Raw genomic sequence first — 14,082 nt, 5'->3', positions numbered from 1 at the left:
CATCCTTTGTTGGTGTTTTAAGGGGCTACCTCTTGTCTTTGGTGGTAGAAAGGACCGTCAAATCGCAGTCGACTCAGGGCGACCCCATAGGTTTTTCAAGGCAAGAGACGTTCAGAGGTGGTTTGCTATTGCCTGCCTCTGTGTAGCAACCCTGGACTTCCTTGGTAGTCTTGCATCCAAGGCCTAACCAAGGCCAACCCTGCTCAGCTTCTGATATCTGACAAGATTGGGCTAACTTGGGTCACTGAGGTCAGGGCCCACTGGTCTCTACCTTCTCTCTATGGACCTCTCCCTCTATTGAGGAAATCTTGATTTAAGGACCTTCAGGCAAAGATTACCCCCTACACTTTTGCTTCAATACCAAAGTACAGGGACATATACATTGACAGCACTGTAGTGATAATGACAGCCACTTTTGGATGACAATGAAATCCGCTTTGGGTTCCCGTTGGGGAGAAATGCAGGGTATAAGTATCTAAATTAGGGTTCCCCAACCTTTTTGAGCCTGCGAGCACATCTGGAATTCTGACACGGTGTGGTGGGCGCAGAAACAAAATGGCTGTCGCAAAATGGTCGCCGGAGGAGGAGGAGCCAGCCACAAACTGATTGCCACAGCTTAACTTCAGTAACACAGTGCAGATCCTTGTGATGTGGTGGAAGCTGCTGCCAAAGCAACGTTTAAAATCTGCACAGCCAATTAAATCTCCAGTAGCTAATCAGAAGCCTTGCTGGACAAAGACTTGGTGGACATCAGAAAAGGTGGTGGACGCCACACTGGGGACTCCTGATCTAAATAAAAAACAAGTCTATTTTGGGGGGCTCAAAGGAATTATAGGCATCTGAAGATTCCTGAACGGAAAACACCTCGAACAAACATCCATCCTCTTCAGAACTGGCTAATCCACATGAAGCTGCCTTATACTGAATCAGACCCCAGGTCTATTACAGTCAGTACTGACTACCCAGACCGTCAGTGGTTCTCCAGGGTCTCAGGCAGAGGTCTTTCACATCACCTACTTGCCTCGTCCCTTTAACTGGAGATGCCGGGGACTGAACCTGGGACCTTCTGCATGCCAATCAGAGGCTCTACCACTGAGCCACGGCCCCTCCCAAATGCTTAACAGAAGCACCCCCTTACCCAGCGCTGAGTTTCGCCTTGTCAACTAAAGTTCGGGGCTGGTATATTTCGGCAAGCGTTGCTGGTGTACAAATGGGGGTGCTGGAAGCAAGGTTGTTCCAGTTCTGTTTGGCCAGCGGGCTGTCGCCAAACCACGCAAGTGTTGAAGAGTCAGGCGTACTGCTGGTGGGACTGTAAACAGGAGTCATGGTTTTGCTGTACAAGCCAGGACTTGCTGGAATATTAAGACAGGAAGCAAATTGGTCAGTCTGTGACAGCACCTGATGTCAAAACAGTAAGAACGTTTTCTATGAAGAGGCAGAACTTTATGGTTACAAGATCATATAGAGTTTACAGGAATCTGTACAGTCATCTAAGTGCTCTACAGGCATAATATTAAAGTTTAGCCTTAGTAGTAAAACAAGAGGTGTGGCCTCAGGTTTTGGCAGACCTAGGCAAAATGGCTTTCAGTGGGCCCCCCTCACACACAAACACACACATTTCCAGATACTAGAGGGGCGGGACTAGAGGGAGCAACGTCCAGGGGCCTTAGTCACCCAGGGTGCTGAAAAAACTTCAATGGTGTGTGGCTAAAAATTCTGCATTCTCTTTTTGTAGGAGGAAAGGGAGGAGAGTGTGACTTCAGATTAGTCACTTTCTGTCAGTACCTCAGAGTAGCCTACTACACAGGGCTGTTGTGAAGATATAACAGGCGGGGGGGGGGGGGCTATGTGCACCACCCTGAATTCCTTAGAGGAAGGGAGAGGTATAAATGGAAGTAGGGATGTGGGCACACATAGGAAAGCACCTATTGTTAGTCCATTTACGCGAACAGTAAAGTAATGCGATTTCTTTTCATAAGACTTTTGGGCTGTGTCTGAGGGTGATGGAGATAGAAGACAGAGATAGAATTCAATGAGATCTGAACACACTGGAAAAAGTGGGCGGATGTGAACAAGATGCAATTCAACAAGGGTAAGTGCTGAGTTCTGCATCTGGGTAACAAAAATGAGGGACATGCATACTGGATGGGGGATACACTTCTGGGTAGCACTGTGTGTGAACAAGATCTTGGGGTACGGGTGGACCATAAGTTAAATATGAGCAGCCAGTGTGATGCAACGACAAAAAAGGCTAATGCGATCTTGGGGTGCATCAACAGAGGCATAACATCCAAATTGCAAGATGTCATAGTTCTGCTGCACACTGCATTGGTCAGGATGAACCTGGAGATTTTGGGGGTAGAGCCTGAGGAGGAATTTCAGTGGGCTATAATGCCATAGAGTTGAACTGCCAAAGCAGCCATTTTCTCCAGGCGAACTGCTTGCTGTCGCCTGGAGGTCAGCTGTAATAGCGGGAGATCTCCTTCCACCACCTCGAGGTTGGCAGTCCTACTGTGTGCATAGCTACAGATTCCAGAGTGCCTCCTGTCACATCATCCTCCCTTTCTCAAATCTGGCACATTCTTGAAAACGTAGTACGTCATAAAGAGAGAAAGTACGTGTCTGTGACCAGATCTCACCATTGTTTCATTATTTTTTTAAAAAAGAATAGAACCAAGCTTGATGTCTCCTGACAAATTAAAAGGCTGCAGTTATTACAGGAAGAGGAAACTTGTATGTGCTGCAGGAAGGATGCCTGCTCATGGAATTTCCCAAAGCAGCTCTGAGCCAACAATAAAACCATACATTAAGAAACAAAAAGGGTCAGGACAGTGAACAGAAGTGTGAGGGTGCAGACAGACCTTTGCAATGCCTTACACCAAAACTGTTTTCTCTGTTGGAACGTACAGAGGAAGGCATTGGGATTGCAAAGGTTTTTTTTTTTTTGAGGGGGGAGGTCATTAAGCAAATGAAGAATGGAGGCCTTTGTGCCACATTAATGCACCCGGGGGGAACACGTGCAATGGTTAGGCAGAGAGCTTTGTAACTTCTGCTGTCTTCTCAGTTTCTATGCACCAGCACACAAAGCTCTGAAGAAACAGCACAGGACTGCCTTTCAGGAGAGACAACAAAAGTTCCCTCAATTAATCTAGCAGTAAAAATTGATGTGTGCATGTGTGATGTGCCGTCAAGTCACAGCCGACTTATGGTGACCCCTGGCAAGGGGCTTTCAAGGTAAGTGAGAAGCAGAGGTGGTTTGCCATTGCCTCCCTCTGCAGAGCCTTCCTTGGTGGTCTCCTATCCAAGGACTGACCCTGCTTAGTGCCCAAGATCTGACAAGACTGGGCTATAACATACTCCCTTCCTTCCCAAAACTGATGCGACCTGCTTTGAACAGAGAAGCTATAGAAGAGATGCAATAACAGATGAAGAAACAGTAGGATCAGAGCTTAGCTTGTCCAACCACATTGCTCTGCCCCAGACAAGCAGTGAAACTGATGTGACTGGATTTGCTGAGTGGAACCTTTATGGCTCTTTTGAGAGACAACAAGGTACAGTGAAGAAGGAGAAGAAGAGTTGGTTTTTATATGCTGACTTTCTCTACCACTTAAGGAAGAATCAAACCGGCTCACAATCACCTTCCCTCCCCACCCCCCACAACAGACACCCTGGGAGCTAGGTGGGGATGAAAGAACTGTGACTAGCTCAAGGTCACCCAGCCGGTTTTGTGTGTAGGAGTGGGGAAACAAATCCAGTTCACCAGATTAGCCTCCGCCGCTCATATGGAGGAGTGGGGAATCAAACCCGGTTCTCCAGATCAGAGTCCACTGCTCCAAACCACCTCTCTTAACCACTCTCACCATGCTGGCAGTGGTTAGAGGGTCAGCCTAGGATCTGGGAAACCCAGGTTCAAATCCCCACTTTGCCACTGAAGTTCACTGCGTGGTCACTCTCTCTCAGCCTAAGCTACAATCACAGGGCTGTTGTGAGGATAAAAATGAGCAACAATACACACCACCCTGCACTCCTTGGAGGAAGCACTACATAAAAACATGATAGACAGAGCGTAAGATAGCACAGTGAAACGGATAGTACGCCTTCCAGCTTGCATTTATGGACTTTTCGGGACCGAAGCATCTATTTCTAAACTCAGAAAGTTGTTCAGTCTTGACTCTGGCCTGACCACTGACCAGCTCTTTGGCATACAACTGAACACCATCCTACCTCTGCCATGGTTCACCAAGCTAACCACCGGCTCTTCCTAGAGACTGACTTTTTGGTTCCGACTTTCTATAATGTCCACACTGATGTTGGTTGGCTTCTCACTCTACTTCGCATTCTTGACCTTAACCACGATTCTGATTCAGGCCGCTAGCTCCCCCACCCCCAACTCGGTTCCAAATGCCCCAAACTCCATAATGTCTACCTGTGAAGCTGTTGAAATGCTAGCAAACAAAAAGAAGGTTATTTGGGGGGGGGGGGAAATGAGGATTGGCCAGACCCATGGGGGTGGGATCCTTTCCTACTGCTCTGCTGAGCAAAGTCTGAAGGCTGCTTCCAGCCTAAAGAACCTTCTCTCAACTTAACTGGCTCATCCACTGTTGAAGGCCCTACATCTTTTTAAACAGCTGCAAACAGCAAAGAACCCGTTCATCTTTCTTGTTCACTTTTTATAAAATCAACTCAGTAAAATCAACTTTCAGATTCTTACCTGGCAATCCTAAACTCCCTGGGGAGTGGGACACATTTAAAATATCTTCTATGACTGGTTCTTTGCTCTTGTCCTTCTTCTTTTTCTTTTTTGTGTCTTCCGATTGTCTCAGCAGAGAAAGTTCTTCTGCTCGCCTGATACCTGTGACAGAATTTTAGAAGGCAGAGTTACAACACCTTTTAAAAAGAACAGACTAAAAAGGACAATGGATTATCTTAGTCAGAGATCTACCTATTTGTAAATTTGGATCTTTTAGAAACCACCCCAATCCCTCTCACAATACATTTTTCAACAACAAGAAATGTGCCTCACTCAAAGGTAGTGTCATCATACAAAGATACTGCTATTATGAAGCCACAATGAACAGTAGTACACATAATCTACAATTCTCGATAGTTTGCGATTCCAGGACACCTTCATGATAGTAAGGCTGTACTTCCAGAAAATACCACCTATAAGTTTAGAACCAATAAGGCTTACCACTAATCTCAACAGGAAGCCTTACTACTCTGAGCAACAGTTTTCGTCATGAGTATACAACATGTCAAATTGTGGATTGTTCATGGAAGACGCTGACCTTCCAATAAGTGTTAGAACATGATATTAGGGCCAAACTAGATACTGTGGCAGCAGAACCACAGGTTTAAACTCAAATATGCCTCACCCATGTAGAAAGAAGGTGGTGGGGCTACAGTTTAAACGTGTGGGAGAGAGGGGAGCAGACATCTTCCTCTCTCCCATACACCTTACCTCCCTGCTTGTCCCTCTCTTCAGCTCAGGCTAAGATAAGGAAAGTGAGCTTGGCTGAAGAAAAACTCTTGGGGAGAACTGCTGGAAGGAGGTGCGCTCCAGGGTGCTCACCTTCTGCCCCTCTTCCACCATCCTTTAGTTATGTCGTACCCCACTTCTTCCTTCTTTCTACAAGATAAGGGCACGTCTAGATTTAAACACGTGTCTCCTGCCTAATCACTGCCCGCAAAATCCCCAATAAACGTGGGACAACGGCAGAGTCATAGTTCATATCTTGCCTTTGAGTGTTGACTACCTACAAATTGCCAGCACTGACAGTGATACCACGTCATCTCTTTTCTCATGAAGTACTAGCATTCTAGGAGAGCCAGCATGTAGTGGTTAAGAGCGGTGGAGTCTGATCTGAAGAACCAGGTTCGATTCCCCACTCCTCCACATGAGCAGTGGAGGCTAATCTGGTGAACTGGATTTGTTTCCCCACTCCTACGCACGAAGCCAGCTGGGTGACCTTGGGCTAGTCACAGTTCTATTAAGAGCTCTCTCAGCCCCACCTACCTCTCGGGGTGTCTGTTGTGGGGAAGGGAACGTGATTGTAAGCCGGTTTGATTCTCCCTTAAGTGGTAGAGAAAGTCAGCATATAAAAACCAACTCTTCTTCTTCTTTGCCTGTTTAATGGCTGCTATACAGAGGGGTGATATTTTGGGGCATATATGTGATTAAAAGAACGCGGTCCAACATCTAAGAAATGGACCTGTTTTATTTCTGTGGTGAACACAAATCAGGTACACAATTAAACTTCTTCTGCTATTGCAGGAATATCGAGAAATGTATAAATACCAGCAAACAACACCGGTACTTCCTACCTTTCTTGAAAAAGACAAACACAGAAAACAATGGTGGTATTCTGTTAGTTAGGTCACAGAAACCTTTGCAAGTTGAACTAATTTATCTACTGTGTTTCTATTATTTGTGGTGACAAATACTGGAAACCGCATTCCAGTTGAGCAATTCTGAGGTTATCACCACAGCAATTGTGACACACAGATATACTAGGAATGCAGATCCTGAACTGCCGTTGATATGGTCTCTGGTGTCAAATTCCAGATTTCAATCCATTCTCATGCCTTTAGAGATCTGAGTGTATCACTCTAGAGGTATTCTGAAACTGACAAACTTAGAATATCCTGGGTTGAAACAGGAGACCTCAAACTGCTAGACCAACCCAAATTCCAATCAGTGGAATGAGTTGCATATTGAAAGCCAGTGGTGTGTGGTGGTTAGTGTCAGATTAGGATCACGGAAACCCATGTCTGAAACACCCGTTCCACTAGATAACCTTGGGCCAGTCACATGCTCTCAGCCTCATCTCCCACAAGTTGTTGTTGTGAGGATAAACTGGAGAAGAGGAGAACAAAGTAAGCTACTTTGGGTCACCATTAAGGAGAAAGGTGGGGTATAAATGAAAGAAATGAATTAATGTCATAGCCATCCTGCCTATTTCAGAACCACTCCGGATTTTGTAAAGATGGATTCACCTTTACAGACCGATCTTTGAGATGGATTTCACTCAAACCATCCATGGAATAGCGCTCAATGATTTAGGACCTGGGTACTTGAAGGACTATCTTTGCTGATATAAACCCATATTTGAGCTCGGATTGCCTGCAAGAACCCTGGTTTTTATATGCCGACTTTCTCTACCACTTAAGGAAGAATCAAATCGACTCACAATTCCCTCCCCACGACAGACACCCTGTGAGGTAGGTGAGGCTGAGAGAGCTCTAAGAGAGTTGTGACTAGCCCAAGGTCATCCAGCTGGCTTCATGTGTAGGAATGGGGAATCAAACCAGGTTCTCCAGATCAGAGTCCACCACTCCAAACAACTGCTCTTAACCACTACACCACACTGGCTCTCCATACAGAGGGAGGATGCCTGCATGGGGTGACAAAATACCTAGCACTCCCCCGCCCACACACAAGGAAGCTCACCTTATCATTGTTTTAGCCTTCCAAAAGCTTTTCTTTTTTTAATGTGAAAGGTTTTCAGTGGTTGTTGAAATTTACTTCTGGTTTTAAGTGGGAGCTTCATACTTTTTTTTGTCTTGGTTGCTGGTTCTATTACTCTTTCTTGCTATTGCTGAATTATTTTTATTATTTTAATTTTTCTTATCTCCCAGTTTTTACTGCTGTATGCCACTCTGGGTGTGTTGAACACATGAAGCTGCCTTATACTGAATCAGACCCTCGGTCCATCAAAGTCAGTTTGTCTACTCAGACCAGCAGTGGCTCTCCAGGGTTACAGGCAGGGGTCTTTCACATCACCTCCTTGCCTAGTCCCTTTGACTGGAGATGCTGGGGATTGAACCTGGGACCTTCTGCATGACAAGCAGAGGCTCTACCACTGAGCCACAGCCCCTCAGCGGGATATACATTTTGTAAAATAAAAGAACATGAATGTGCAATTGCATGTCTGTTGGTGACAACCTCTGCTCAGAACAAAGAGTCTGGAATTTCATACAGTATATCCAACCTTGGGCCTAAAAGTAAATGACCTTTATTATACTTATCTAACTTACTGAGTAAACAGCCTTATCTTACCTTGTTTAAAGCTGTAAAACCACTGAAATATAAAACCAAATGGCAGAATTCACACAAGCCAATATGGTGGATCGCTCCACAGTAGGGCTGCCAACCTCCAGGTGGTGGCTGGAGATCTCCCGCTATTACAACTGATCTCCAGGCGACAGCGAGCAGTTCGCCTGGAGAAAATAGCTGCTTTGGCAGTTCAACTCTATGGCATTATACCCCATTGAAGTTCCTCCCCTCCTTAAACCCTGTCCTCCTCAGGCTCCACCTCCAAATTCCCCAGGTATTTCCCCACCCGGTGCTGGCAAAACTACTCCACAGTAATATTTGAATATACAAAAATATCCAAAAGAGTAGTGAAACTGTTGTCTGATACATCCTCAGTCCCCATTAGAAAGATGATTACCTGAGGCACATTCTAAGACTGTACTATGCAGGATGCTGAAACCCCATAACCTGGAAGTGGAAGGTGTTAACCGCTGTTGATCAACCCCAGAAATACACTTCCCCAGGGGTTGAAAAGAAGATTTGCTGACTGGAACCTTTATGGCTCTTTTTAGAGACAATAAGTACAGTGAAGAAGAAGAAGAGTTGGTTTTTATATGCCAACTTTCTCTACTACTTAAGGGAGAATCAAACTGGCTTACAATCACCTTCCCTTCCCCTCCCCACAACAGTCACCCTGAGGTAGGTGGGGCTGAGAGAGCTCTAAGAGCTGTGACTAGCCCAAGATCACCTAGCTGGCTTCATGTGTAGGAGTGGGGAAACCAACCCAGTTCACCAGATTAGCATCCGCCGCTCATGTGGAGGAGTGGGGAATCAAACCTGGTTCTCCAGATTAGAATCCACCACTCCAAACCACCGCTCTTAACCACTACACCACGCTGGCTATTGGAGGAAGGAACTATTGGAGGAAGGAAAAGCCAGGAAGATCCTAATGCAGGTCCTGACTCCAAAACTGGAACTCCAGACATGTAATTTCCCCCTAAACCATAGCTGCGGGAACCTAAATAAGGATCAGATGCGGAGCGCCATTTCCCCCATAGAAAATGCCTCCCAGGTTGTTTTAAGCTCCAGTAATGAAAAAAAAAGGACAGCAACTGGTATTATATTCATTTTTTCACTACTATTTATGAGCAGCCCTTTGAAAGGGCTTTTATGAATGGGGAAAACCGTGAGGGAGGGGCAGAGAGTTATCCTCCCCTTTCCCAAAACCATGGCCTCGATCCATATCAGATCCCCCCATAATGGCTGCTTTTCAGCACCTAATCTCATGTCTCAAGTTCCAATTGTTGATCTTCAAAGTCATGTGGGGTTTGGTCCCAAATCCACAAAAATGCCGCTCCCGATCACTCACCTCTCAGTGATCCATCCACAACGGCTAAAGCATATTTTGCAAAAAATATTTAGTAATTCCAATAATGTCTACGAAGTATAATATAAATATTTACTTATGCTCTAAACCTTCAATATGTTAGTAAAAAACCCTACCTGCAAAGGGAATTAACTCGGCAAATTATCATATTTGAACTGTGTTTCGTTTATTCATTTGAAAATGTGTGTATTAACAGAATTTGGGGGTTCTGATGGAAGTGAGAGATGCCCATGTGTGTGTGGGAAAGGGACTGGAAAAGGAAAGCAAAGATATGAACTCATTTTCAAGCTTTCCCCCTATAGCTACAAAAGCTAAAAATACACAGGTGGGCCCAGCAGTAAAGTGAGAACAGGGGGCTGGTTTTAAAACTGAGATCCTCTCGATTTTTACAGATTTTTCAGTTTCTGTGCTGGAAAAACCACATCCTACAATTCATAGATCTGATGCCATTGTGAAAATTCCTAGACACACTCAATGTCTAACCCATTCACCATATCTTTTGTCATCGACTCTTTGCTGCAATGCAACTGCAACAATGAAAATGACCATTATCAATGGATCGCGTGGCTTTTGCGATACCCCAGGCCCCCAAACCCACTGGCTAGGATTCTTAAGTTCCAGCACTGTAAATGCACACAGAAGGTTTCCTAGCTTTTCTATGCATAGACAAAACATCGTGAATAAAAGACCGATGGAAGAATTTCAGCAGAATTGGAAATTGTATTAAGAGTACGTAGCAAATTAGTCCCTGTGTAGGGAGCTTGCAGAAAGGAAAGTTATAGCCAATATATAACAGTGTTAGTAGCGCTACAAATGCAGGCCACTGTGGTGGAAAGTAGCTCGGTATGTATATGCATATCTCTTTATTAGATTTAATAATATTAAATTTGTATAACCATTTATGTTTAGATATTATGTTTGATGATATGGTAATTGATATATAAGTATAAGGCAGTAACTATTAAGTTTTGCATGGTGGTTAATTTTGCTAGAGGGGGGAGGATAATTTTATATAGCCCCCGCTTGATTTAAAAGATTTATTTACTTGTAAGATTTAAAGATTAATGCTAGATAATACAGAATGAGGTATCTCTGCTCATAGACTAAGATCCTGTTTTAGGCATGGAGCATTGACTATGTATATGGAGTGTGTGTTGTCGGTTGTATGTGTTGTCTTTATGTTGTTTGGAAAAATAAAAATAATAAAGGTTTCCTAGCTTTTCGTCAAAGCAACTCCTAGTCCAGCAGTGAACTAACAAGCCAGGAGGTGCCGCACTTACCAAGGGTCCTGCAAATGTCTGTGACGACCTTGAAGACCACTGACGAGAAGCTGATGTTCAGCCTCACCGTTTTCATGCTCGGCAAGCGGAGGCGCAGCATTTTGTGCTGAAGGGTGAACAGGAGTCTGGCGTCCGCCTGCACCCCGTATTTGTCCAGCGTCCAATGGGTTTTGAGAAGCCAGCATTGCCTTTGCTCCCACCAAAGTGCATAGTCGGACCAATCCTGCGATACCTCTGGGGGGGGAGGAGGAGCACAATGAGCCAAGCATGAGCACCGAGAAATTGGGAAAACAGAGCAGCCATAAAGCTTTCTTTTGAACACACCAACCAACGCAGAACGTGGCTTACACATTTCAACATCAAACGTATCCATGCACTGGCCAGCCAGTCTCTGGGGCAAGACGGCCTTCTGCATGTCATTCTAACTGGCCAGTTAGCTCAGTTGGTTAGAGCGCGGTGCTAATAATGCCCAGATTGCGGGTTCGATCCCCATATGGGCCAATTCTATTGGGGAGGGGTTGTGGCTCAGTTGTAGAGCCTCTGCTTGGCATGCAGAAGGTCCCTGGTTCAATCTCTGCCATCTCCAATTAAAGGGACTAGGCCAGTAGGTGATGTGAAAGACCTCTGCTTGAGACCCCGGAGAGCGGCCGCCAGTCTGAGTAGACAAGACTGACTTTGATGGACCAAGGGTCTGATTCAGTATAAGGCAACTTCATGTGTTCATGTGTATTCTATAGCTCTTTTCTGAGATATTTTTGCTTCTTTTACAGAACGCAACCCTTAAGAGTTGTGATTTACATACAGTGTGTATGGGGGGAGGAAGGAACATTTAACCTTTTTGCTGCTGCCACTGCCCCAAGCCACTTTTAATACTGCTGGAGTTACATTTTTCCCCAGTAGGGAGTGAAAGCTGCTCAGGAAGGGCCGTTTTCAGTAGGAAAATGGCATGTGGTAAAAAGGTTGAAAAGCTCCTCTCCCAACACACTGGTCTTCCTCAAGAAATCCCAGCAGACATATTCAGTAACAGAAAAAAAGTCTACAAAAGGATCACAGAATGACACAAGTCGTTCTGTTCTCCGGCTGCACCAACACAATCCTGGACACTATGGTACTGTGCACAGTAGCCACTGCTGCAGACTGGATTTTCCATTGGTGATTGGATTGGTGATAAGAGAATCCAGTAGCGAATGAGGGTCCGTGGCTCAGTGGTAGAGCATCTGCTTGACATGCAGAAGGTCCCAGGTTCAATCCCCGGCATCTCCAGTTAAAGGGACTAGGCAAGGAGGTGATGTGAAAGGCCTCTGCCTGAGACCCTGGAGAGCCGCTGCCGGTCTGAGTAGACAATACTGACTTTGATGGACCGAGGGTCTGATTCAGTAGAAGGCAGCTTCATGTGTTCGTATGTTCATGATTTGCTGTAGTGTCACACTAGAGTAAATTCCAGGAGAACGTGGATGCAGCCTCACAGTTGAGAGTTCTCCAAGAAGGCCAAAAGGGACTGGGGCAGCTGGTCAACTTCCCCTTCCCCTGTCCCCCCCCCTTATTTAATTTTGCTAATCTTATTTTTTATTTAGTAACTAGCCCCGTGGCGCAGAGTGTTCAGCTGCCGTGACGCAGTCAAAAGCTCTGCTCACGACCTGAGTTCGATCCCGACGGAAGTCGGTTTCAGGTAGCCGGCTCAAGGTTGACTCAGCCTTCCATCCTTCCTAGGTCGGTAAAATGAGTACCCAGCTTGCTGGGGGTAAAGTGTAGATGACTGGGGAAGGCACTGGCAAACCACCACGTAAAACATAGTCTGCCTAGTAAACGTCAGGATGTGACGTCACCCCATGGGTCAGGAATGACCCGGTGCTTGCACAGGGGACCTTTATCTTTATAATATCTAATGGGGTGTCTCAAACTAGTCAGAACCATTGGGTGTGTAAAAGAAATTCTTGGCCGCCCCCCTTTTCACTGCTAAACTATGACTCAAATGTAGGAGAGAGAAATACAGGTTCAAAGAGCTGCTGTGACCCAGTGCTTGCACAGGGGACTACCTTTACCTTTTAAAACCTTATTTTGCTCTTCTTTAGCAACGAAGGGAATCCTGTTACGAGGATAAAATGGAGGAGAGAATGAGGTTGTAAGCAGGGAAGAAATACCTGATAAATGCACTGATTTTCAGGTCTTTTCGCAGCCCTACCCATTTGCCATCTTCTTCTTGACTACTTTAAAGGAACTAACAGGGAAATTCTTGGTGTCCATTGGAGCTTGTCCATCATTAATCTAAAGTATGGTTCCCAGCACACAAGAACAATTGCATTGTGTCCCAGTACAAAAACTTCTTGGGACGAGTCTCTGCCCACAGCTCTTTATGTTAACGTTCTCATCCATTTTGATCTTTATAAAGAGCTATGCAAGAACAGATTATATACCCTGAGGGCATTCAAACATTGTTAACCTTTCTCCCTTGCTGCTCCTTAACCCCAAAACTGCCTCCCAAATCTCTCTTCAAACCCTGCCTTTTCGAGGATGCCGGTGGCACAACTCCCTCTTTCCTACTAAAATGAAGGGTGTGCATCTGTAATGGGAAAGAAGGCCTATTCCACCCCCTACACACACACTCTGTTATTTCTCCTATTACATATATTAAACTGCAAGTTCCTCAGGGCAGGGACCTGCCTTCTTGTCTTCTATTAAGCGTCATTAGATTAACAGTGATAAATAATAGAACCAGGAATGGTTTCAAATTCAATGAATTGCTCTGCTATGGTGCCTTTATGAACTATATATGGAAAATGTGGTCTGGCAGCTAGGCTGTCAGACCAGGATCTGGGAGACCTAGGTTCGAATCTACAGTCTGCCATGGAAGCTTCCTGGATGATCTTGGGCCGGTCACAAACTTGCACCCTATCCTACCTCACAGAGTTGTTGTGGTGAGGATAAAATGGAGGAGAGAGGAAGGATGTAAGTCGCTTTAGGTACTCATTGGGGAGAAAGGCAGGGTTTAAATGAAATAATAAATAAAAATCACACATCTACTTACTGATTTGTTCTACGAGCTTCAGCATCACTCCGCCAACATGGAGATCCCCTGAAACGCGAAGTGTGCACTCCTGCTCTCCTTCATATTGATGGTCAATAGTAACAAGGAGCTCCCAGGAATTGGGACCGTATTCATTGGATGAAATCATGGCGTTCCCAAAACTCAAGAGGCTCAAAAAGGTAGAAAAGCCAACATCTGTTCAAAAACAACACGACACAGTTGTTGTACGTCCGATACTTGAGAACAATCCTAGTGTGGTGGAGTTATATGACACCCCCCAGACGTCTACCAAGTAAAAAAACCCCGTAGCCTCGTCAGACTGTTAAGGGGAAAAATCCAAACATAACAGTAAGGT

The 14,082-nt window shown here is 45.2% G+C and overlaps 1 protein-coding gene across 1 annotated transcript in view; it reads right to left on the bottom strand.

The window, feature by feature from the left end:
- FERMT1 (FERM domain containing kindlin 1) overlaps window positions 1–13,875 on the bottom strand; it is a 29,803-nt gene extending 15,928 nt beyond the window's left edge. Inside the window, exons 1-4 of the mRNA XM_056856038.1 lie at window positions 13,728–13,875; window positions 10,703–10,936; window positions 4,712–4,852; window positions 1,139–1,352 (exon numbers count right to left, since the gene is read on the bottom strand). Of these exons, the coding sequence (XP_056712016.1) occupies window positions 1,139–1,352; window positions 4,712–4,852; window positions 10,703–10,936; window positions 13,728–13,875 (737 nt within the window). The remainder of the gene's footprint in view (window positions 1–1,138; window positions 1,353–4,711; window positions 4,853–10,702; window positions 10,937–13,727) is intronic.
- Between the last annotated feature and the right edge of the window lie 207 nt (window positions 13,876–14,082).

The sequence above is a fragment of the Euleptes europaea genome, chromosome 10, assembly GCF_029931775.1.
Source record: "Euleptes europaea isolate rEulEur1 chromosome 10, rEulEur1.hap1, whole genome shotgun sequence".
Lineage (NCBI taxonomy): Eukaryota > Metazoa > Chordata > Lepidosauria > Squamata > Sphaerodactylidae > Euleptes > Euleptes europaea.
Note: the sequence above shows the minus strand (reverse complement) of the source record. Positions and strands in the feature narration are given on the sequence as shown.